The following is a 25,596-nucleotide window of genomic DNA, read 5'->3' as shown; positions in this document are numbered from 1 at the left end:
GGCGGGGGAGGGGGACGGACGCCCCCACCACGACCTGAATGCCCGGACCCCAGAACTCCTTCCTGCCTGATCTCTCTGAATTCGCTCTCCAGTCTCCGCCCTTCGCTCTAACCAGGGGACACAGTCCTCTGACTTGGACCCAGGCACGCGGTGTGACCGACGCCGGCGCTCGGACGCGCACAGAGAGCCTCCCCCATCGCGCGCAGCTGCGCGCCCGCGGCCTCCAGCGACCGATCGGTCCCCCGGCCGTGCCCCGCGACCCCCGAGCGGCCGCCCGCGGGTGGGCACTCACACGTAGGCGTGGTAGATGAACGCCCAGCCGCGCGGCCGCTCCAGCACGTTGTAGAGGAAATTCTGCAGCTTGCGGTAGAAGGCGTTGCGCTTAGGGGGCTTCCCGGCACCCGCGCCACCCGCGCGCGGCTTGCTCAGGATGCTGCCGCGCTTGGGGGCCTCGGAGCCGGCGATGAGCAGCGCGCCGTCCCGGGTGGAGTCGGGCGCGCCGGGGTCCAGCCCCACGAAGCCCACCTTGAGCTTCTTCTCCCCGCTCGGGCCGGGGTACACGCCGCCGTTGCGCGACTTTTGCACCATGGTGCCGGGCGGCGCCCCGGCGGGCGCGGGCTCAGCGGGGGCGGCGCGCGGGGGGCGGCGCGGGCCGGAGCCCAGGCCCCCAGCCCGGGAGCCGCATGGCCGTGGAGGCGGCGGAGGCGGCGGCGGCGGCGGCGGCTCCGCGCTCCTGCCAGGCCCCGGCCGCGCGCGGGGACGCTGCGGCCACCTCGCTCCGCGCGCGCCTGGGCGCCTGGCCCGCGGCCGCGCCGGCTCCACCCGCCGCCTCGCCCCGCCCCCCGTTCACTCCTGCGACGCCGCGCCGGCGGAGGAGGGGAGGGGAGGGGAGGGGAAAGAAGCGAGAGGAGGCGAGGACCTGGCTCGGCTAGGCAGACCCCTTCCCGGTCCGCCTGACACGTATGCCCTGACGAGGGCACCTGGTCTCCTGGTCGCCTCTGAGGTGGGCAGGAGCGAGCAAGTGCACCGCCTGAGCGGCCCCCAGCTCTCCCAGGGCACCGAAAGTGGTGCCAGCGCCAGACCCCGGTTAGATTCTTACCAGCTAGGCCCCGGGACTGGACACCTCAAAGCGGGGAGAGGTTACAGCTCTTGGGGGCTCTCCATTACGTGGCGCAGCCCACGGGGGCCTTATGCTCTTGGCCTCTAGGTGGACCAGGGGTGAGGACCCCAGACCTGGGCTTCTTGGCTGTGCAGGCAGGCATCCCGGGAGACTTCCTAAGACGTAGCCCCCACTGGTGTTGAAGAAGGAGTCTGGAAGGGAGGCCACAGGGGAAAGGGGGAGTTGCAGAGGCAGAAAGAGGGGCAAGGATGGCCAGGGAGGCCAGGCCTGAGAGACTCACCCCTGGGAGCCCCCCCAAGGGGCCTGGACTTTGTTCTGCAGAGCCCAGAAGGGGCCTGTGGCAAGGGCAGGGGTTGTTGGGTGGGCCCTAGGGCAAGACGGAGGCCCGAGGCCAATGGGAATGCTGGTGCCACAGTTCAGGACAAAGGAGGGTAGCCTCTGGACACAGAGGGCAGGGTGTCCGCTTGGGAGGGAGTGGGCAGAGGTGGCCTCCCTTAGCCAGGGAGTCATGGGTGACCTGGGGGGGAGCCCTCTGGAACCTGCTGCTGGGAGGCCGAAGGGGCCCCTGCACACTCGGGACTCTCAGCTCCTCCCCAGGCTCCCTGGAACCTCCCTCTGCACGGCAGGGATGGTGCCGGCTGCAGGTGCCTCTCCTGACTACGTCCAGCTCTTCCCACAGTCGCCTGGCACCGTGGGGTCCACCAAGGGAAGCACCCTGTACAGTAGCTGGCACTGTCCTCCCTGGTAACTCAACTCATAACACAGCACGACCTCCGGCGCCAGGTCAGCTGTGCTGCCCTACCCTTGGTTTCCAAAGCTTGTGGCCATGTGGCCTGTTTATTTATTTGTTTATTTATTTTAGTTAGACAGAAAACATAATGGTCGACGCAGGCACCGTGCCGATTTGCGAGTCATCTAGAATGTTGGGGATGGACTGCAGCTGATGCCACACACACACCTGTGCACACAGGTACGTCCCAGGGCTGCACTTCTGAGCCCACCTCCCTGCCTCCATGCCCAGGCATCAGCTGTGCTCACCAGCATCGGGTGGCTGCAGGTTTTCTGAGCGCACACACCCCTGCAAGCCCAGATGAGGAAGGAGGTACCAGCCTGGTCAGTTCAAGGGGAGCCGGGGGACCTGGACTGCAGAAGGAATGAAGGGACGACCTGCACTCCCCTCACGAGCTGGCTCGGCAAGGTGGTGGCATCTGGCTGGCTTTGCTCATTGGCCTCTGGGTAGCCCCCATTCTCACTCTTCAGAAGACTGGAAAAAGGGACTGCAACTCAAACACAAACTCTGGAAGGGCCAGGCCACCTCCTCCCGTTAAGGGGAAGCCCCAGACTACGGGGCACACCTGAGCTGGCTCCTGGAGGAGCCCCTTCTCAGGGTGTGATGTGAGAGCCAAGTGGGCCCATGGTTAGGGTTGGTCCACAGAGGATGAAGGAAAAGTGATTCCCTGGTGTCATTTTTGCAGATGCTTGAGCACTGAGATGGAGCAAGGTTTGGGCTCTCTGGCATTCCAGGACACTGAGGAGAAACAAACCTGCTCGTCTTTTTTAGAAAAGAGAAGGCCACACCCTGAGGTCTTAGGAGCCACGACTGCCTTCATAGTCTCCTGGGGAGGTGGTGGTGCTCCAGTGGCCTCTCCGTCAGGGGCACCGACAGCCAGACTGGAAGGGGGACCTGCTCTGGATGCAGCGGCCTATGCGTCCAGGAGCCCTCTGTTCTGTGGTCTACAAATGGTGCTTGCACCAGCAGCCTCGCCACATCTCTGAGGTTCTGGAAGGCAAATCCTGCGTCAAGTTTGAAAGTCTTTGCTTCCTTGTTCAGGATGTCCTTTTGGTGAGCTGGCTCATTGATCATTTGTTTTCACTTTTGTGTCACGCACACCATGGACTCTGCGTTGTCAGCAGTCTGGTCACCAGTCCCCCCCTCGACCCCTCGCAACCCAGACGGAGCAGGTGGTGAAAAAGTTCAGTTGGGGTGAATTTCATGCAAGCGACAGGAATTCCATTTATTTAAAAATAGATGGGAAAAGCTTTCAGGCTCTTTGCCATCTTTGCCGAGACTGCACTGGTGGATCCAGAGAAGAGGAGTGGAAAAATTCAGACGCACATGACACCCAGCTCCTTCCTGGGGAGACAACTTTCACCCGGACTGAGGGCCGCGAGACCCACAGCCAGTGCAGAGGGCAGCCGAGCCGGCGCTGTTCTTTCAGCACCCCCAGCACTGCGCACTCCCAGGAACCTTGGAGCCCAGCACACTTCTGCCCTCTCCTCACGGCCGCCTCCTCCCGCCCCCACATCACAGGCTACACTAAGCAGCTGAGAATGGACTACTGAGCTGACACAACTGCAGTTGGCCACACTGTCTCAAAGGCAAGCCCAGAGTTCTCAAAAATCCCCCCCAAAGGACCCCTGCGTGTCCCCTCCGCACCCAGGAGCTCACCGCACAGGCTGTGGCCTGCTTGCCGGCCTGGCCCCCCTGCCTTTGTGTGCATCTTGCCCACTGCCATGTGCCCCCCGGGGCCCGGCATGGAGAGGGGCCCATGTTATGTGGTCCGTGGACATCACAGCTGCTGGTGGCAGAGGCTGACTCGAAGCACATCTGGGTCCTTCCCTTTCTGGGAGACCTGCGTGGTGACTCTTCCCATGGTGGTGCGGGTCAGAAGTGGGCTCAGCATCCCCTGAAAACCCACTTCTCCGGAACCCTGGTGGGTCATGACTCCAGTCTCAGATTTCACATCGGACAGCGGGACCGGAGAAGACGTCAGAGCACAGGGAGCTGAGTCCAGAAGAAACACGCTTCCACTGGCTGTCCATCCTGGCCAAGGGGCAAGAGCAACAGGCTGTCCCTGTGGCACAAGTGTTGGCGGCTGAGGGAGCCCTCTCCGTACAGTCCCGGTCTAAGGCTCTGTTAATACCCGTGGTCACATCAAAGATGCTCATGTCCAGGTGTTCAGCCACATTCAACTTCCGTGGGCCAGTGACCATGTGGACACTGGGGGCAGACACAGAAAAGCAGAGTTTCCTGTTTCACCACCACCCTATCTCCTCCCAGGAGAGAAAGAGTGAGCCCCCAGTCACGCCTGCTGAAAAACAGATGCTCCTGGCAGAGGCCCGAGGGAAGGCTCCTCCCAGCCTCAAGAAATGAGACTTCATTTGGGGAATGAGACGAGACAGGCTCTCAATCACTTAACCTGGGTCAGGGCTGTTGCCGACTTAATCTTGTAATTTGGACAACAGGAAGTGCCTGCCCAGACAGAAAGTCCCAGCCCTCCCCACAAGGAATTTTCCATCATGAGGAGGAGGAAGGCCGTATTTATCCAGGTCATGGGGAGCAGGGAAGTGAGGAAAAGATTTAAGATGTGAAAGCATTAATTTTTTTTAAAACATCTTACACTAAAGTCAATAAAAATTTAATTTATAGGTTTTTGTTTAAGGATCAGAGCTCTCAACTAGCTTCCCCAGCCCCTGGCAAACCAGATAATTGATGAGGGAGCTGACATGTATTTCTCAGCCACCAAGACCACCTCGACACTAGGCGTCCATGGTCGCCCGTGATGGCGGAGACAGGCTGGGCAGTGAAAGTGGCCCTGGACGCACTTGGAGGGTGGCAATCAATCTGTAGATTCTGGGCCCTCGAGGGAAACCCCTGCTTCGCATGTTCTGGCCAACTTACGGTAGCAAGGAGGGGTGGCTCAGGAGGCTGTGCATTTTGTCGCTGCTGGTCCACAGGCTTCCACACGAGGTATCCCTCACTCCCCCTCCCACGCTTCTGGGCAGATGAAGAACCTGTGACAGTCGTCCCCATTCCAGGCAGATAAAACGTGAGGAACAGCCAGGCCCCACGGCTCATGCATGGATACTGAGGTGTGATCCAGGCCCCACCGAGCATCTCCACATGGCAAGGCTGCCGTGGCACTTGGACGACATCCAAATGCTTTCCTCACCAGGTCTCGTCGCCCATGTGATCTGGCCCTGCAGCTCTCGGGCCACCCCACTGCCCCCCGCCTCCGCCACCCCGCCCTCACCTCCCCCACCTCCCACCTGCCCGCCCCCCACCGCCCCGTCCTGCACACAACAGCCTCAGTGACCCTCAAGCAGGTGAAGGAGTTTTTACATGTCCTTTTCCCTCTGCCAGGAATGCTGTTCCCTCCACTAGCACCAGGAGGTCCCTGTGCACCTTCTCAGGGAGGCCCTGCTTGTGGGTTTGCCTTGAAGTGGGACCCCCACCTCCCTCTCAGCTCTGCTTCCTCATCACAGTCTGAAACTACAGTATTTACTTGCCTGCTGTTCACCTTCCCACTAGACGGGGAGCTCAGCAAGGAGCCATGCACACACAGCCCTGCACACACTCACAGCCCATACACACACTCACACCCCATGCACACACTCACAGCCCGTACACACACTCACAGCCCTGTGCACACATTCACACCCCGTGCACACACTCACGGCCCTACACACACTCACAGCCCCATGCACACACTCATGGACCTGCACACACTCACATCCCATACACACACACACAGCCCTGTGCACACATTCACACCCCATGCACACACTCACGGCCCTGCACACAGTCACATCCTGTACACACACTCACATCCCATGCACACACTCACAGCCCATGCACACACTCACACCTCATACATACGCAGCCCGTGCACACATGCACAGCCCTGTGCACACATTCACATCCCATACACACACTCACAGCCCCGTGCAAACACTCACAGCCTGATGTACTCCCTCGTGGTCCCATGTACACGCTCACAGTCCTGTGCGCACACTCACACCCCATACACACACTCACAGCCCCATGCACACACTCATGGACCTGCACACACTCACATCCCATACACACACACACAGCCCTGTGCACACATTCACACCCCATGCACACACTCACAGCCCCATGCACACACTCACGGCCCTGCACACAGTCACATCCTGTACACACACTCACATCCCATGCACACACTCACAGCCCATGCACACACTCACACCTCATACATACACAGCCCGTGCACACATGCACAGCCCTGTGCACACATTCACATCCCGTACACACACTCACAGCCCCGTGCAAACACTCACAGCCTGATGTACTCCCTCGTGGTCCCATGTACACGCTCACAGTCCTGTGCGCACACTCACACCCCATACACACACTCACAGCCCCATGCACACACTCACACCTCATACACACACTCACAGCCCCGTGCACACATTCACAGCCCTGTGCACACATTCACGGCCCCGTGCACACACTCATGGCCCTGCACACACTCACACCCCATACACACTCACAGCCCTGTGCACACATTCACAGCCCCGTGCACACACTCACAGCCCTGCACACACTCACACCCCATACACACACAGCCCGTGCACACACTCACAGCCTGTACGCACACTCACAGCCCCGCACACACACTCACACCCTATGCACACATTCACAGCCCATGCACACACTCACACCTCATACACACACAGCCCATGCACACACAGCCCATGCACACACTCACAGCCCATGCACACACAGCCCTGTGCACACACTCACACCCCGTACACACACTCACAGCCCCATGCACACACTCACAGCCTGATGTACTCCCTCGTGGTCCTGTGCACACACTCACACCTCATACATACACTCACACCCCATACACACACTCACTGCCCCATCCACACACTCACAGCTCATACATACACTCACATCCCCTACACACACTCACAGTCCTGCACACACTCACTGCCCCATCCACACACTCACAGCTCATACATACACTCACATCCCCTACACACACTCACAGTCCTGCACACACTCGCACCTCATACACACGTTCACAACCCATATACGCACTCACTGCCCCATCCACACACTCACAGCTCGTACACACACTCACAGCCCCGTACACACACTCACATCCTATGCACACACTCACAGCCCCAGCCCAGCCCTCAGAAGGTCTCATCGATGTTCCTCGAGTGAATGACAGTCACTTTGTTGAAGGGCTGGCGTTGCTTGGAGCCTCCAGCCATGATGTCCCCTTGATGACCAGGCTGGGCCTTGTGTAGTTTAGGGGCTGCCGGGGTAGACCCAGGGAGGACGTGGGCAGCTGGAGCTCAGTGCCATGGAGATGAGCTCCCCGCCAGCAGAGCGGTCAGCTGCCCTGCCCACACACAGGCTGTCGGCAGCTGGATCCTGGCTGCCCGCCCACTGCCGGCCCAGGCTCGCTTCAGTGCCTTGCTTGCTTGGGCAGACGTCCAGTGTGCTTGGGACAGAGCTTCCCAGCCTGGGGCAGGGCCCGTGGGCTGTCAGAGTCCCTGCCCCCACCCACCCCCTCACCCAGCACAAGGTCACCACATGCTAAGCCAGGGAGATGGGACAGAAAGGCTAGACTCTGACCAGCAAACCAGGGACACATCCGCCTGGGCAGAGCTGGAGCCCCCAGCCAGCACCAAGGGCTCTGCTGGGGTGGCCCCGATGGACCACTCTGCCACAAACACTAGGCTCCACGCCGTGGCACTGCAGAGGGCAGGGTGCTGCTGGCTGCAGGACACAGCCCTGAGGCGGCCCCTGGGGGCTCCTCTGAGCTGCACGACCTTGAGCAGGTCAGGCAACCTGGCAGAGCCCCAGTTCCTCATTGGTCAAGTGGAGAGAAATGGCTCCCACCCCATGGGGCTGTCAGGATGCTGAACTGAGACGATCCTGTCATGGAGCAAAACGCCCTGAGCAGCGTCCAGCACGGGGCCAAGTCCAGGAAACAGCAGGGAGATGCCCAGGTGAGTGGCTCCCAGCTTAGAAACACCCTCTTCCTCGGTTTCTTTCAGACCCTCCACGGGTTGTGGTTGAAGAGAGAATGTTCTGTCTGTCCCCCCAGCTCAGACACGCTGACCCCATCCCTTCCTGGCGTCCCGCCCACAGAGATGAGACCCATTTAGGCCAATCACTCTCAGCGGGGGAGGGTTTGACCCCAGAGGACATCTGGAATGTCTGGAGGATTCTGGTTGTCACCACGGGGGCCGGGGGCCGATGCTACTGGCATCTAGTGGATGGAGGCCTCCTACCGTGCACAGAACAGCCCTCCCACCCCCACGACCGAGAATTATCCATCCCCAGATGTCAACAGTGCTGAGGTTAAGACACCATGATTTAGGTTAACAAGATCTTCTCTTAAAATGCAAATATTTTGGTAAGTTAGCCATTCACACCTTAGCATGAAATAAAACAAATAAATTTTCTCCCTAAAGCTCCTGAAAATACCCAAGCCACGGATGAGAATTTCCATAGGAAAGGAGGCTAGAGTCTGGGATGCTGGGAAGGGGGACAAGCCCCTCCCCCAGGAAGGGATTTGGGTGGGCCAGCATCTGTGTGAGGGCCGCACTTGCCAGGTGGCAACAGGATGGGCTCATCATCGGAGTTCAACAAAGTAACTCCACGTCTTCCACGTTGCTGTCTTCTAGCCTGATGACAGAATGCTACCTCTACACCATCACAGAACAATGGAGGTTTCCCTTGTGTCTCCCAGCTTACCAGCTTAATTCACGTGGTGACTTTGGACAAGCTGCTGGGCCTCTCCAGGAGTGCCTCGGTCTCTCTGCCTGTAAATGGGGATAAAAATAGTGATAAACACATCACAGGATTGTTACAACAGTGCAGTGAATTAAGGTTTATAAAGCATCTAGAACAATGCCTGGCATGAATAAGCATTATATAAGCATGAAAGTAAAAATAAGCGAGTCAATTCCAGGGCCAGCTCTGAGTACACTGCATTTCCAATACTCACTGCCTTCCTCCACACTCAAGATGAAGACCCTGGATGTCGGGAGACACACGGAGTAAAGAAAGGGAACACAGAGGACACCAAAGGCACCTAATGTCTCAGGAGCCCCCACCCCAACCTCAGTGGAGGCAGCCGCAGCCTTCTGAAAGAGCTGGGGCACAAGGAGGAGCCATTTAAACAGACCCCAACCCTAAAGGGTCACCCGTCCAGGCCCTGCCCACTGAGGGCAAGAGGTTTGCTCAGAGGCTAGGAGATGGAAAGGGAAATTTTATCCCCCATGGGATTTGGGGGCATGGCCCCTCTTCCCCACCCCCTTCCCTCCCTCAGTGTGTCCTCTGACTCCCCATTCAGTTCAGCACTGGCCCCCACTTCCCAGGCAGTTGAGCCCTGGAACCCGGGAGTCCCAACTGGCTCGAAGGGCCCAGCCTCAAATGGCGGCTGGTGATGGTCCTCGTCACCAGAACCCAGGGTGGGCTCTCTGGGCCAGGGAGCTGGGCCCATCAGGCACTCAGGCCTGCCACCAGCCCAGCCCACAGCCCTTCCCCCTCCACAGAGCCTGCCAGCGCAGGGCTCCCCTCCCACCCAGAGCTGCCAGCCTCCCTGACAGGTCACAAATCTGGGGCCGCTTCCCCATGCATCTTCAGGGAGATGGCCAAAGAGCATGATCTGGTCCCTGCCCCACTGACCCCTCCAGGCCCGCCACTCTGCCCAGGGTGGACCCCGGACAAGGAGGGCCTGGATGCTCTCTCGCCTCTTCCCCATTTTGGCTCCTCCACCACCCCTGCCTCGGGCCCCCACTCAGCCCACAGTCCAGGCCCAGACCCTGGGGTGCTGAGGCTGATGGGACCTCCATGGCGGCAGCAACCCCGGCTGGGCTCCCAGCCGACGAGTCCACATCTAAGCTACTCCTGTGTCACTGCTACCCCCGGCCCTCCTCCACCTCCTCTCCCAGCCAACCCCACAGTGAGGCACCAGGAGCAGCGACTGAAGCCAGGAAGGCAGCCAGCACCCCGCTGGTCCTCCAGACTCCGTGCTCCCTTCCTCCCTGACCCCCCCCCCCCCGCGGAGTCAGGAGCAGCCTGGACCTGATACCCCGGGCAGTCCAGCCGCCTGGCTAGCTTCTCTCTGCACGGCTGCCGGACAGGGAAAGCTGCCCAGCGCTGCGGGGTCCAGTCACCCTCGGGCGCCTGCCAGGGGCTCAGCCCTGACTCCAGCCAGCCAGCAGTGCAGGCAGAGCCGAGACATGTGCTCGCAGGCGCACACACACACATGCACACACCCATGCACATATGTGCATACACATGCTCTCTCTCTTGAGCACGCAAAAACACACGCATCCAAATGCACATGCATACACACATGCACAGCTGTGCCAACGTACACATACATGTGTGCACATGCACAAACACACGCCCGCAGGCACTGACACGTGTGTGCACACGCAGACACGCACACTCACTGCCCCAGCTCCCAAGGGCTCCACGACACCCCACCAAGTCTCCCCGCACTCCACACAGCCACACACAAATACGCACAGTTCCACATCCAGGTCACACGCACACACATATGCACAGCCTACGCTGGGTACACACACCAGGGGCACGCATGTAATCCAGCACTCCCACGGTCTCACTCAGACACACTAGGGCGCCCAGGAGGAGACACACCCAGTTACCCACAAGGACGGTCACTCCCTAGGGAGAAACCCCGGGGTCCCGCCGCTGGAGTCTGAAGCCACTGTTCAGACACAGGACTGTCACGGCCAGGGCCACCTTGGACACTGGGGGAGGGTGGGAAGGTGCCTCCTGCCTTGCGGAGAGGGTGCCGGGAGCCGTGGGAGACAAGGGCAGGAGCCAGATCAGATTCGGCCAGCTCAGCAGGACCCCGCAGCCTCACGGACACATGCATTTGTCAGAGGCACCCTAAGTGCAGGGTGAAGCTGCCAACCAGGTCCTGGCGGATCCTGCTCTAAATTATTCACCGGCCCAGCAGAGGGTAGAAGCACCCGGCCTGAGGCCGCAGCTTCAGTGGTGGCCTCCCCAGCCTAGGCGCAGCACCAGCCCTGTGGCGGCAGGCAGAGCGGCTCTCCACTCTCCGTCCTCCTGGTGTGAGCGCCGGTCTGCGTCCCCAACTCGGCCCCTGGCCCTGAGGCTGTGCCCCTGCCCCAGGGGCACTGTCCTGGCTGTGATGCCCGCCCTCACCTGTCCACCGCCCTTCCAGCTGCCCACGGGGCTCCCCAAGCTGACTCCCCCCAGGCCCCGTGGAGTCCGCCCGCTGCCCCTGCTCCCCTGCCCGCCCGCGGTAGGAAAGGGCCCACCCACCCCTGGACCAGAGGGAGGCCCCCAGCCACTCTAGGCCCTGAGCTTGCGCCTCATCTCACCCCTGCCGGCCCAGCCCAACTCCGGTGGCTGCTCTGGGAGCTGGACCGCACTGCGCGTGCAAGCACCTGACCGCACAGCTCATCTACCCCTCCCCCCGGGGCAGGTGCCACTGCGCAGCCGCACCACCTGCCCCGTCTGGCGTGTAGCGGGTGGAGCCGAGACTCGAACCTGCTGCCGGGACTGCGGTCAAGATTGGTGGTTCTCAAAGTCCAATCCAGGCGCCCCAGGGCCCAAGAACCTTCCAGAGGCCTCAAGGTCAAAACTGCTTTCGCGACAATGCCCAGGCGCCGTCCACTCCTCTCCTGCTCTCTCTTGTACGGCGGAGTTTTCCGGAGGCCCTGTGACGTGTGACCAGCCGCTCCAGGGCTTTTTAATATTTCTGTTTTCATTTCCGGGACACTAAATGTCCACAGATACGGGCAGGGTGAGAACGATGGCACAGAGGTCACCGCGAGGGCTCTGCCCGGGTCCCCCTGGTCCCCCCTGGCCATAGGACATGTCGCCCCCTTTCTCTCTCGGGCCCAAGGTGTGGTCAGTGTCCTCCGTCCCTCAGAAGCCAAAGCCCCTCCCGCTGAGTGTGGGCGGCTCCAGGAACAGCCCAGAGACCCCGGGCCCCTGCCCACCCCCAGCTAGCAGTGTGCTGGATGCAGGGGCGCCCCCACCCCGAGGTCAGCGGGAAAATTCTGGGAGAGGTGTCTGCGTGTGCTGCCCCCACGTGGACACTGGGAGCTACTGCATGTCCCCACCAGGCCGAGGTCCCAGATTTCTGCCTCTCCCCTTAACTGTCCCCCTCCCCGCCCCATGGACCCCACCTGAGCCTGGCACCAGGGGTGCAGTGAGGCCCGGAGCCCCGCCAGGCGTCAGACCCAGGAGCTCGGACCTTCCTGGGCCTGCCTTCATCACCCCACCCAGGAAGGGGGGCTCAAGGCCGAAGACCCTCCCCAGAGACACACCCTCCGCCACAGCTGGGACCCTCATCTGCCACGGACTCTGGTGGGAATGAGGAAGTGCTCCCACCTCTGTCCTCATGCCATCCTGGGAGACCTGTGCCCCCATCCCAGAAACGTGTCCACCTGGAGGGCAGGCGGTGTGGCCCCAGCACAGACCTCTGGTGGGAGGACAGGCTGACATGGCCACACCCTCGGCGTCCAGGTGACCAGGGTTCCAGAGGGGGCCAGACTTTGCAACAGTGACCAGACAGGAGCATGAGGGCCCCTCAGGGACCATGGAGGGGGCTTCCTTGGGCCCCGGGGCAGCCTGGTTTCCACTCTAACCCTGTCTCAGGCTGACATCTTTCTTCAGTTTGACCCCAATTCTAACTGGGCCAAGTGTGTAAGGACAACTTCCTGGGGCAGACCGGCTCTGCAGGGTCACACCAGGTCCCTCTCACCAGCGATGGTGGCCCAAGCGAGGCCCGGGACGGGCTAGGGGCCCAGGAGAGCGGCAGGGAACACTGGGCTTCCTCAGGTAGGGTGGCCTGACCCCACAGTCAGACATAAACCTCAGATAAACAACAAATCCTTTTTCAGTGTAACTATTGAATGGGACATGTTTATATTAAAAAGTTGTCCGCTGTTCATCTGAAATCCACATTTGACTGGGCGTCTTGGGTCTGCATTTGCTACCTCAGGCCGCCCTCCTTGGAGGCCCCTGTGAGTCAGCCCAGACCCTTCCCATATGGGTCTGTGGGCTGACAGTACCGCCCCCTGGAAGTGGATCCCAGACCTCACTCTGCCTGGCTAAGGGGTCTTCCTTCCCGTCCTCCTCCCCCTTCATGCTGGGACCAGCCGCCCCTCCACGGGCACCTCTGACCCAGGGCACCCATGCCTCCCAGCAAGTCGCACTGCCCCTCACGAGGCTGCGGCATTTCCACCTTCACCCAGTGTCATGGGCTGGATACACCCCCAAAGACTCCCTGCCCCAAACCCCAGAACCTGTGATGTGACCTGGGTGGCAAGAAAGGGTTTGGCAAAGGTGACTAAAGGAAGGATCTAGAGATGAGACGGTCCAGGTTTATCCAGGTGGGCTTTCAGTGCAATCACAGGTATCCTTGCAAGAGGGAGGCAGAGGGAGGTTTGACACAGAGAAGACCATGTGACCGTGGAGGCAGAGATTCAGCGATGGGGCCACAAGGCAAGGAACTCTGGCGCCACCAGGACAGACCCTCCCCTAGAGCCTGCGGAGGGAGCACAGCCTGCCACCGCCTTGATTTGGCCCCAGTGATACGGATTTGGGGCTGTGAGAGTCCATGTCTGTTGTTTTAAGCTGCCAGCTTGAGGCCGTTTGTTGCAGCAGCTCTAGGAGACTCGGACACCACAGGACCTGTGGTCGGCCTGCGGCCCACCCAGGGGGCAGCCCCCGCAGCCCAGCCCCTGCTGCCAGCAGGCAAGTCTGCACTGTGAGCATGGGTGGAGGGATCTGCTCGCCTCCACCCTGAGCTGTCGGCAGCAGCAACACCGGGCACGGCTAGAGGCTGCTTTCCTGGAGCAGGGACGGCTGGGTGGGGAGTGGTCCTGCCTTGCCCCCATCCTTGCTGACCAAGGTCAGGGCTTGATCAGGGGTTTCTGGAGATGGAGTTCCAGGGTGTGCTGAGAGCCCGGGACTTATGTGGTGCTGCCTCCAGCCACAAATGATCGGCTGGGCAGGAGAGCAAGACCGGGCTTCCAGGGCCTGGGAGCCCAGGAACCTGGGTGAAGAACAGCGTGTGTGTGACGCAATCATTTGTGGGGGAGGAGCCCTCAGTTCTTATCTGCTTCTCAGAGAGACCCCCAAAACATTCAGCCCCCCTTCTGCAGACCCAAAGTGACCAAATCTTTGTCCTTGATGCCTCCACGGGGGCCACTCCAAAGCCCTCTCACGCTCCAAAGCCCTCTCACGGCAAGCCAGACCAGCTGGACTTCGGATCCGGCCTCCTTTGCGGGGCCACAGCCGGGGGTCCCACCACCCACCCTGGGTAGCGCAGGAGGACACCTGGCCAGGTCACCCGCAGGGGTGATGAATGCAGGGCAGGACACCCGAGCGGGAAGGGGCTTTCAGAGAGCGCAGGGCCTAGGGATGTGTTGGGGGGCCGGAGAGAGGGTCCTAATGAGATTACCCATCCCAGCAGGGCGGCAGCACCCACCACCCAGCAGCAGAGGCACACGGCTCTGGGATCGCTCAGTTTATTGGTAAAACAGGCACTGAGCGTGTCGAAGGCTGGACGCGGAAGCCGGGGCGGTGGGGGCGCTTTTCCTCTTAAAGAACTTCCACTGGACCTTGATGGCGAGCATCCAGTCGCTGACCGAGAGCCTCTTGCAAGCGGAGGTGCAGACATGCGCCTGGCGGGCGGGCGGGGCTCCGGGGCGGGGCCGGGGGCGGGGCCGGGGGCGGGACGCGGCGCCGCCGGGGAGGGTCGCGCCGCGGGCGCCCGCGCTTCACTTGCCCGCTTTCTGCGCCTTCTGCGCAGACTTGGTGACCTTGCCGGCGCCGCCGCTTTTCTTCTCCACGTTCTTGATGACGCCCACGGCCACCGTCTGCCGCATGTCGCGCACGGCGAAGCGGCCTGCGGGGAAGGGGCGTGAGGTGCGGGCGGGGGGCTCCCAGGCCCCGCCCCGCCCCGCCCGCCGGGCGCCGGGATGCAGCGCGCAGGCGCACTCGTGCTCGCAGCATCCTCCCCAGCCCCTGGGCCTGCGGGCTGTTTCCGGTGAGGGCGGTGGGGCCACAGCTCGTGGAGTGAGAGACACTAAAGCGATAATGCCTGTAAGGCTCTCTCTCCTCAGGTGGCAGGAATGACTGGCACATAGGACCTGCCCAAGGCGTCGTTGTGGGAAGTAAATGGCCCGGGAAACGTCCTTAGAACAGACCTGGCAGAGTAGCCCTTTTAGCTACTATGACGGCAGCCAACACCCCGCATAAGGCAGCTCTCTATACAGGTCTGTGGGTTATCCTATGGGTATCTGTGGGGCAGGCCGGCTGGGGTTGGGCGTCAGTCCTGATTCTGCCCCTAGAGCAGCTGTGGGCCATGGGCGAGTCACTAAGGGGCCTTCATCTGCGGAGGGGGACACCATCCCAGGCCTGCCCAGGGGGCCACCTTGTGCTCCATGAGACGGAGGCCAGGGGTCTCCTGCTAAGTTCTAAACACAGCAGAGGATGCCCCAACCACCCCACCCCCAGCCCCACATGTCCTCTGCTCTCAGCCTGGAGCAGCCGCCAGCCCGGGCTGCCCTCCCCCAGCCTCCCCGCTCACCGAGAGGTGGGTACTGGGAGAAGCTCTCCACACACATGGGCTTCCCCGGGACCATCTCCACAATGGCTGCGTCGCCAGACTTCAGGGACTTGGGGTTGTCCTCAAGCTTCTTGCCGGAGCGCCGGTCGATCTTCTCTTTCAGCTCGGCGAACTTGCAGGCGATGTGGGCTGTGTGGCAGTCAATGACCGGGGAGTAGCCGGCGCTGATCTGCCCGGGGTGATTCAGAATGATGACCTGCGGGCAGAGTCACACGAGGCTGTCAGGCACGCCCAGGGTGGGCAACAAAGCTGGGGAGGCTCCAGTCACAGGCCCACCTGCCGGGTCCCGAGTGCTGACATGGAGGAAGGTCAAGCTACAGGGAACCACCCCACCCACCCACGGACCCCAAGGTCCTCACTAGGCATCAGGCAATCCAGCAGGCAGAGCTCCCCCGTCAACCCTGAACAGAGCTGAGGCAGGGGGATGACAAAATTGGACCTCGATTATCACCTCTCAATTATATCTCAAAGCCAATTTTTACAACTGCTGTCATGCGAAGAGGTGATCAATGAGGGTGCAGTGAACACGTAGAGGATAGAAGTTTTACAGAGCTGCCTCCGGCAGTAAACTAATAAAAGCGTTTTCAGGACCCAAGTGGGACCTCAGTGAGGCTGGAGCGACAGGCCCGGGCCCACCGGCGTCTGCTCCTCCTGCATGCGCCCTCAGGCCTGAGTCCCCTCCTGTAAAGCGGGGTCTGAGTTCACCCCAGCGCCAGGCTAGGGGGCGTCGAGTGCTCGGCTGGGGCCAGGCAGCCCCACACTGCCCAGGGGACGGGGACTGAGGACGAAGGCAGCCCCGCGCTGCCTGGGGGACGGGGACGGGCTGCCCACCTGGGAGGTGAACTGGGCGGCCTCCTGGGGCGGGTCAGATTTGCTGTCCCCGCACACGTTGCCGCGGCGGATGTCCTTGACCGACACGTTCTTCACGTTGAAGCCGACGTTGTCTCCGGGCAGCGCCTCGCTCAGCGCCTCGTGGTGCATCTCCACCGACTTCACCTCCGTGGTGATGTTCACGGGCGCAAAGGTCACTACCATGCCCGGCCGAAGGATGCCTGTCTCCACGCGGCCCACAGGAACGGTGCCAATGCCTGGGCCGAGAGGAGGGGGTGTGAGGGGCAGGCAGGACCTGGGTGGCCCTGGTCGGCCCTGGCAGGTGGGGGCGCTGGGCATGGAGGTGGTGAGGGGACAGGAAAGAGCCTGGACGGGGCAGACGCTGAGCGGATCAGACAGAAGGGGAGGCCCCCCAACCCCACCAGGAGAAGAAGGCACTGAACGAGAGAGAGTTCCCAGGAACGCAGGGCAGAGGGAGGGGAGATGGGAAGGAGGGGGCCATCTGGACCTGGGGTCCCACCCCTGCCCCAGGTGGCAGCTGTCCGCAGAGGCAGCCCTGTGGGTCCCCTCCCCTCCTTGTGAGGCGGCGGCATCAGAGCAAGTCAAGGACCAGCCCACCTGGGATTGCCCAGCCCAGCTCCAATGCTGCTGGTCTTGGGGGCTATCCCCAAAGGGGCACTGGTGCCCCCGCACTTCTCATGGACCTGCTTACACTTGTGTGGCTGCTCAGTGGGCATCTGGTCTCCCCCAGGGTGTGAGGGGGCTCCATCCCCGGCTCCCTGGCTGTGATGGAGGCTCGTGTGGCATTATGGTATGACAGAGACTGAGGCTGATGGCTGTTCTCTGTGCTGGGTGAGCGTGACACCCCCGCCCTGCACACAGGTCCCCAACATCTCTGGCCACAGCCCCCTGACTGGGAGTCCCCATCAGTACCCCTCCTGGACCTCACACTTGCTTATGGTTTCCAAATCACCTCATGACAGCATTTCCCTTTTCTGGAGTGAATCATGTGCCCCACAAGACTGGGACCCCCGGGGGGAGGGGGATATGTGAGTCATCCCTGTGCCACCAGCTCCTGGCATAGGGCTGAGCACTTACTTGGAGGAAGACCCCAGCAAACGCTGGACAGACAGATGGATAGGTAGGTGTGGGTGGGTGGATAGATGGATGGATGGATGGGCAGAAAGACAATGGATGGATGGTGGATGATAGATGGATGATGGATAGATAGATGGCAGATGAATGAATAAATGGATGGATGTGGGTAGCTGGAAGTTTGGATGCACAGAAAGACAGATGGATGGACAGATGGATGGAAGGACAGATGAGGGTGGATGGATAGACAGAAAGGTGGTTGGATGAGTGGGTGGGTGGGTGGATAGATGGACAGATGGTGGATGGATGGACAGATGGATGTGTGGGGGTGGATGGATGTGTGGATGGACAGATAGACAGATGGATAGAGGGATGAGTGGATGAATGGAAGGGGGATAGACAGATAGATGGATGGTCCCCCAGAAATAACCTGGCCTCAGCAGCTCCTTGTTGGGGACCCTGGTCTCAGGAGAGGGGTCTGAGGGGCAGAGCTGGCTGAGGTGGGCTGGGATGGGCGCCTGCAGCGGAGCTGCGAGTGCCGAGCACTGAGCCGTCACTCACCGCCAATCTTGTACACGTCCTGCAGCGGCAGACGCAGGGGCTTGTCCGTGGGGCGTGTGGGGGGCAGGATCGTGTCCAGGGCCTCCAGCAGGGACACGCCGCTGGCGTTCCCTTCCTTACGCTCCACTTTCCAGCCCTTGAACCACGGCATCTGGACAGGAGGGAGAAGGCACCAGTCACAGAGACTACAGTGCCCACTCTACGCTGCCCCACATCCCCACGGCCTCCCCAGGACGCTCCAGGAATCCTGGTGGAGGCATCTGACCTGAGGGGGGTCTGGGGGGCAGGGGAGCCCAGACCCACTCCCTCCACTGCCTAATGGCTGACTGTTCACACTAAGTAGCTTCATGCCCATCAAGATGCTGAACTGTCTCCCCGACCCCCAGTCCACGCTCCCAACATCACAGAGAGACCCTGGGAAAGGAAGACAGACATAATGAAGCAGAGCCCCCAGTGCGGCCCAGACTGCTCAGACCAGGGGCTCAGACTGGCGCTCAGACAGAGGACGATCCTGATGCTTCTGAACCAGCATCCAGTGTGCAGCCCAGCCCAGCTGGGCAGGACAAGCACCAGGGCAGGAGGGGACAGAATCCAGCCAAAGGCCAGCCAGAGGCACACAGAGACCAGCCTCGGCCCCAGAAGACCACTGAGCTGACCGCCTCCATGTGCAGCCAACCCATCACTGCCCAGGGCTTCCCCTCTCAGCAGAGCCAGCGCTGCCTGGCACAGAGCTCCCTGGCCCACCAGCCACCGACGGGGAGAAAGGGAGGGGCCGGCAGCACTGTGCCCCAGGTCCACTCCTGGGACCATGTCTTCCCGACAGCCCAGGTCAACAGGGTTCCGAAAATTTAAAACAACCAGGCTCCATTCATCCCCTCCTGCTGAGTCAGAGTCCCTGGGATGCAGGCCACCCGAGCCACAAGCTTCCCAACTGACCTGCAAAGAGCCAGCCCTCGGCCCTACCCAGAGCCTGACCCACTCCGGGCCCCGGGGAGGCTACTGGGGGAGATGAAAACTAACGGCACCATGGCAGAGCCCCCAGAAACAGGTCACGTGGGCCTGGGCCCCAGCGACCACTGCCCCTGCACTGTGCACCTGCCAGGAGTGTCCCTGCCAGAGAAGGAGCCTCAGAGGCCGCTGCTGGCCTGGTGGGGAGGCTGAGCTGAGAGGCGGCCCTGGGTCCCCGGGGAGGCTGGGGCTCCTCGCCAGGCTGATACCGCGCTCGCTCGTACAGGCTAAGGGAGCCCCGCCCTGACCCAGTGCCCAGGCCTCGGGGAGAGGTCCCCCACAGCACTCACGTTGGGCGAGGGCTCCAGCATGTTGTCGCCATGCCAGCCTGAGATGGGCACGAAGGGCACAGTGGCGGGGTTGTAGCCGATCTTCTTGATGTAGGCGCTGACCTCCTTCACGATCTCGTCGTAGCGCTTCTCGCTGTAGGCAGGCTCCGTGGAGTCCATCTTGTTGACCCCCACAATGAGCTGCTTCACACCCAGCGTGTAGGCCAACAGTGCGTGCTCCCGAGTCTGTCCGTTCTTGGAGATGCCCGCCTCGAACTCGCCCACTCCTGCCGCCACGATCAGCACCGCGCAGTCCGCCTGCCCAGCATGTGCGGCACGGTGAGCCCCAGACCCCAGCTCGCGCCCAGCCCTCTGGGCAGCGGACAGGGCCCTGGGCAGTTGCCCAGGGATGGGGCCTAGGGGGTCTGGACCTTAGGCGCAGTGGGGGGGGCTCATCCATCTGTCTGTGTCTGTCTGTCTGTGTGAATGCCCAGCAATGTCTGATTGTCTGGGTCCGTCTGTCTGCAATTCTGCCCACATCTCGGTGTCCCCATCCCGGCCTCTGTGTCTGTCTGTCTGTCTGCGAAGGTGGGCCTGACAGTGCTGGCTGTCCTCATGGGCACCCCGCCTGGCTGAGGTGCTGGCGCTTAATCAGTAATTCGGGGGGGCTCTGCGTGAGGTGGGGCGAATGTGACAGAGCTGAGGCACAGGAGACCAGCCACCCTGTGACGGCTCCGGGCCGAGGGTGCTCTGAATGGGTGCCCCACGCGCCGCCCACCTGGGAGGTGCCGGTGATCATGTTCTTGATGAAGTCGCGATGGCCCGGGGCATCGATGATGGTGATGTAGTACTTGGTGGTCTCGAACTTCCAGAGGGAGATGTCGATGGTGATGCCACGCTCCCGCTCTGCCTTCAGCTTGTCCAGCACCCAGGCGTACTTGAAGGAGCCCTTCCCCATCTGGAGGGGTGGGGCACGGCTCAGGGCAAGACCGGGACTTAGCCGGCCTGGCCAGCGGGTCCCCCTGGGCCGTGGGAGCCGCACGGCACCGTCGAGAGCCCCAGGTGTGAGGCGGGAGACAGGCCCCAGCCCCCTCTCGCCCTGCCGGGACCCTGGGACTCTGGACCCATTTCTGGAACAAAGGAGCCGGATGCAAGTACCTCTGAGGGACACCCAGACCTCCACCCGCCCTGCCCAGCCTCAGCCATCCTGTCTCCCCAGGTCCAGCCTCCCACTGCCTAAAAGGGCGCAACTTGCGCATCTACCAGCAGGTGGCGCAAGGGCCTGGGAGCAGGTCTTGGAGAGAAGCGCCAGACCATTTAAACCCCTCCCCTGGCTGATGGCTCCCCTTTATCTGAAGCCAGGGCCCACCCAGATCCCTGCCTCAGGCAGAGACGGACAACACCACTGGGGTTCAGGCTGTCAAAACAAAAAAACCCTCTGTGGTTTTTTTCTAAAGGAAAAAGAAAGTAGATGAGATGGCAAGGGAGGGCCTGGCTTTCCAGCTCTTTCTACAGGCAGCCAAGGCTTCCAAGCAGCTCCCGGGCACCCTCCCCTTCCTCGCCCCACCTGAGCAAGGGCAGCAAGGCAGGGGGCTGCTCTCTGCAAACACCTATGCCTAGTACCCAGTGAGATCCCCATGCCTGGAGCCAGGGCTGCGGTTCTGGCCGCCCAGCTGGGCACAGCTCCCTGCCAGGGCCGTGCACGGACAGAGCTCTGCCCTCCAGGAGGAGCCACCCAGACAAAACCCAGCTAGACCTGAACCAGACACCCCGAGAACACCCTCAGCCTCCCCTAGCCTGCCCTGCAGGGGGGAATGACACAGCTTTTGGGCCCAGACCCAGAGGAAGTACTCAGAGCACCTCACCTTCTCCCTGGGCAGGGTTCAGCCCAGGCCTGCAACTGGCTCCTCCTGGGCCCCGGCCCCAGCCCCTCTGCCAGGCAGGTGAGAACCCTCACAGTCCCCCAGACAAGGGTGGGGGTAGAGGTCACAGAGACCAGACCTCCACTCCGTGGCCACTTCCCACCCCGGGTCTCATTCACTTAAGAGAGGGGAGGTCAGCTAGCCAGGCCCTCTCATCCTCACCGGGCAACCAGGACCCCCTTGCTGAAGGGCGCCACCCTGGATAAGCAGCCCTCCCCAGCCCGGCACGAGAAAGTGCAGCTGAAGGGCCCGGTGCCCATCAATCCGCTATTAATAGCCGCCTTGAGTCCTGGCCCAGCCCTGGGACAAGCGAGGGCAGCGCCACCTCCAGCCCCAGACCTCTGCCCTGGGGACACAGGAAATCAGCCCCGGGGGCACAAAGACAGGCTCCAGGGCTCTCCAGTCCATTGTGGCAGAGGGTCCCAGAGCCTGCTGTGGACCCCCGCAGGGCAGAAATGCTGCCTCCAGCTGCCACCCCCCCACCAGGCAAATCCAGGCCATCCCACCGCCCCCCACCAAGCACACCCTCAGGAGAACCACCCCTGCTCCCCACCACGCCCCTCCTGTCTGGACCCCGGGAGACACGCTTGCCTCACGAAGGCCCTCTGGGGCTCACACCCCTCTTGCCCTGAGCCACGTGCCCCAGAGTTGGGGAAGTGCCAGCCCAGCTGCCACGTGGGAACCCATTCTCACGGTGGAGGCAAAGGTTAGAGCCCCCCAGGGCTCACCTCAGCCGCCTCCTTCTCGAACTTCTCAATGGTCCTCTTGTCGATGCCCCCACATTTGTAGATGAGGTGGCCTGTTGTGGTGGATTTGCCCGAGTCCACGTGGCCTATGACCACGATGTTGATGTGGGTCTTCTCCTTGCCCATTCTGCCCGGGGTATGGGGGGGAGCTGGCACGGCCTGGGGTGCTCTGGCTCAGGACGAGGGGGATGGTGAGCACTGATTCTGTGGGTTGGGGTGGGGGGACAGGTGATGGAGAGCCTCAGAGGGAAGCCCAGCAAAGACACCCTGCACAGGCGGAGAGCACATGCCTGCCCACAGACATGGCCCCCAAGGCCGAGGCCAAGTCCCCACATTTGGTGGGGAGGGAAGAGCCCCCCCAATCCTGTGCCTAGCCCAGCTGAGCCAGGCAGCAAGCCCAAACCGTCCAATCGGCCATAAATATCTGGGTGTTGTGCCCCAGAGCCCCCTCCCATGGAAGAGGTTAACCCCCATCTGGAGAGACCAAGAAGCATCAGGCTGGGGGAGCCCCATGACCAGTCAGGAGCCTGGTGATGACTCACCCTGCCCAGCTCTCTAACGCCCTGTCCCCGATGCTCCCCCACCCAGAGTCCTGGGCCAGGATGCCGTACCCCACCCCACCCCCACCCACAGAGCCACCACAGTGGAGAGATAGTCAATGCTCCCTGTTCCCCTCCTCAAGCAGGGACGGCGCCATCTTCCTCTCATCCCTGCCTAGCAGGCTGGCACCGGGGGAGACAGGCTGGGCCAGGGCTCCGACAGGGCAATGCGGTGCCCGGATCAGGCACCCAGAATAGCTCGGGCCCTCTCCAGATCTGGGCAGGGGGCAGACAGCAGGGCAGGGGGCTGGGGGGGGGGTCCCTGCTCTGCCCCGAGGAGAGAGAATCTGGCCCCCACAGCCAAGCCCAGTGGGTCCCAAACAGAGATGCCCTCGGCCTGGTGGGGACAAGGGGGCACCCCTCCCCCTTCTCTCTGGTCAGGGCCCAGAGTCATAGCCCCTGCCCCATCCTGGAGGTCAATGGGGAAACCAAGGCAGCCCCGGAGGGGACAGCTGGCTGGGCAGGGAAAATGGGCACAAGGAGCACTCTAGGGTGCGTACACCGCAGGGGCCCAGGCAGGGTTGGGGTGGGGTGGCGAGGGTCCCCCAGGTCTCACCGCCTCCTCCTCCCCGGCTCCCTCGCTCGGGCACCCCCAGCGGCCCGACCCCACCAGCCCCCAGCACTGACCACCCTGCCCCAACCCCGCAGAGCCCCGGGCGGCCCCAAGGTCACCAATGCAGGGCGATCGCCGCAGCCCAGGCGACCGGCCCCCGTGGCCGCCGCCGCCGCGTAAACAAGAGCCACAACGGTGCCCCCCACCCAACCCCGGCCGCCCGCGGGGACCGACCCCTGGTGCCGGGTCCGGGCGCAAGGGGTGGGCGGCCGATCTCTGCGGCGAGCAGCACAGCCTCGCCCGGGGCCGGGGCCCCTCTTTGCCCTCAGGACCTGTCCCCGGGGAAAGGACCCTCTGCGGAAAGCCGGGGCGGAGGTGGGAACCCGGAGGCCGAGCGTCCTTACCCAGAGCCGAGGTCTCAGCCAGAGGGACTGGCGGTGCTGGAGCCGGCGGTTTTATCTCTCCAGGAGGGGGTCCACCTATTGACGGAGTGAGCGCAATGCACTGCGCCCCTGCAGTACGGCATTGCGGTACCGGCGGGCGGGGCCGGGGGCGGGGATGCGAGGGATGCAGGGAGACGGGGACGGCGACCCGCGGACGCGCGCGGGCGCGACGGGGACGCGAGAGGAGGATGCGGCGAGGGAGCGAGCTACGAAGGCGTGGAGACGAGACCCACCCGGAGGGAGCGCAGGCGGGGAGAGAAAAACAGGCGGACGCGGGCGGGGGGCGGAGGGCGGAGGGCTGGGGGCAGGGAGAGAGGGAGGCCCGGAAGGAGGGAGGGGCAGAGATGGAGAAAGGCACCGGGAGAGAAACGCAGAAGAGACAGGGCACAGATACAGCAGAGGCTGAGACGCCTGGCTCAGCCACACCCGCAGAGAGGAGAGGTGGAGAGAGCCGGAGCGAAAGACACTGCAAACACGGAAGCAGGTCCTGAGGGGTGGGGCAGTCCGCAGGGCCGGCAAATGGGCAGGTGGTGCGGAGGGGGTGCAGGTCAGGGTCAGGCCCTCGCTCCAGGGGGCTGTGGGGCCCTGAGGTTGGAGGTCTGGGTGGCTGTCCAGCCTGCATCTCCCAGCGTGTGGTTGGTACCTTGTGAACAAATGAAGCTCTGTTCTGAGGGTCTCCGCCGTGTGGCTCAGAGGGTGCAGGCCCTCCCAGTGGGATCCCGGAAGCTGCTTGCTTCCAGGCGCCCTGTCCCCAGGGGCCTGCCACGTGGGCTCGCCCACGCAGGCCCCCAAAGCCTGGCTTCTCCCCTCCTGCCCATGGTATGGCCTAGGAAGGTGCCTCCAAGGGCCCCTCAGCTTGGCCAAGTGGCCTGAGGCTCCACCAGCGGATCCCCCCAGATCAGCCTCCCTCTGAGGCTGTTTTCCACCCTGAGCCCCTCTCCGTGTGGGGAACACTTGAAGTCTGTCCCCAGAGCACCCCGATATTGAGGGCGGCCCTGGTGTGCACCATGGGCAAGGGTTCCTAGGCAGGCAGAGTTTGCCCCAAATCAGCTCCTGAACACAGTTCCAGGCTGTGGCCCCAGGGGACCCCTCCTCCTGGCCCTGGGGGGGTCAGAGTGCGGAGCCACAGACAGCCCCATTCTGTAGGAAGTGGGGTGTCTCTGAGGGTCCCTGGCAGACCAGGGTAATGACTAAACTGGGTTCTAAGGAAGGGAATGGGGCAGCTGTGTGTTGTGTGAGGACCCAGGACCTCTGATCTTGTCAGGTCACCCATTATCACATCTCCCCATGGCCATGTCCCCACCCAGCTCAGAACCCGAGTACACACGTGTCTCATTCATCTTTGTGACCGACCCAGGGTCCGGGAGAAGGTGGGCAGGGTCTCAAGAAATGTGTGTTGAGTGGTGAGAGCAGAAGCCCAGCGCCCTGCGCCTTCTGCGGGGGGATGGCCACAGGAAGCTTCCCGAGATGAGACCCCCAGCATGTCAGGAAGTAAAGGGGGGGCTAGGGCAGTGGTTGGGGCCAAGCAGGTCTCCCCAGCCCATGAGGAGGGTCTCAGGGAGGGAATGGGCCCTCCCGTCAGGCTGTCCCTGTGTCTGCCCTGGGACCGAGGTTTGCACCAACAAACCAAAGGACTTCTGACCCTCCCAGGCAGGGAGGGGCTCCAGATGACCTGGCACGTCCCAGTGCTGCTGATAGCATCAGACAGGAGCCAGGAATTAAAAATAACCCCCTGTCGAGAAAGCGAGACCCACCCCTGCCAGCTGGTCTCTATATTTAATGCGTCCCGTCCTGCCTGAAGGTTAGGCAGGATTTGGGAGACGTGGCGATTGTCCGAGGCTGGGATGGGCCAGACCAAGGGGCAGGAGGCTCCGGTCCCTCGAGACGCCCACCCCAACTTCCCTGAGGAACTGCCAGCACCCGGGACCCTGGGCTGCTTGCAGCCTCAGAGGGTGTTTGTCAGACACCCCTCATGGGTCTGAGGCTCACCCCTCCGCTCCGAGCTCAC

General features: G+C 62.3%; 2 protein-coding genes across 9 annotated transcripts in view; both read right to left on the bottom strand.

The window, feature by feature from the left end:
* Positions 1–705, bottom strand: part of KCNQ2 (potassium voltage-gated channel subfamily Q member 2) — a 65,658-nt gene extending 64,953 nt beyond the window's left edge. For 3 of the 8 annotated variants that reach the window (XR_015555536.1, XM_004430197.3, XM_087444976.1), the window contains exon 1: positions 293–702. Coding sequence is in view for 7 of the 8 variants with exons in the window: in XM_004430197.3 (XP_004430254.1) it covers positions 293–588 (296 nt within the window). In the remaining variant the exon portion in view is untranslated. Of the gene's footprint in view, positions 1–292 lie in introns of all 8 variants that reach the window. The other 5 variants (XM_087444975.1, XM_087444977.1, XM_087444978.1 and 2 more) reach the window with 3 other exon arrangements.
* Positions 706–14,442: 13,737 nt separating this feature from the next.
* EEF1A2 (eukaryotic translation elongation factor 1 alpha 2) lies at positions 14,443–23,712 on the bottom strand. Its single transcript, XM_004430194.3, has 8 exons — positions 23,550–23,712; positions 21,976–22,197; positions 20,104–20,283; positions 19,347–19,643; positions 18,049–18,199; positions 16,393–16,649; positions 15,523–15,757; positions 14,443–14,838 (listed from the first exon to the last, which is right to left on the bottom strand). Exons 2-8 carry the CDS (start codon positions 22,117–22,119, stop codon positions 14,711–14,713), a joined length of 1,392 nt encoding a protein of 463 aa, XP_004430251.1. The 5' UTR covers positions 22,120–22,197; positions 23,550–23,712; the 3' UTR covers positions 14,443–14,710.
* Between the last annotated feature and the right edge of the window lie 1,884 nt (positions 23,713–25,596).

Source organism: Ceratotherium simum, chromosome 21 (genome assembly GCF_057802395.1).
Source record: "Ceratotherium simum simum isolate JZ-2026a chromosome 21, ASM5780239v1, whole genome shotgun sequence".
Classification (NCBI taxonomy): Eukaryota; Metazoa; Chordata; class Mammalia; order Perissodactyla; family Rhinocerotidae; genus Ceratotherium; species Ceratotherium simum.
Note: the sequence above shows the minus strand (reverse complement) of the source record. Positions and strands in the feature narration are given on the sequence as shown.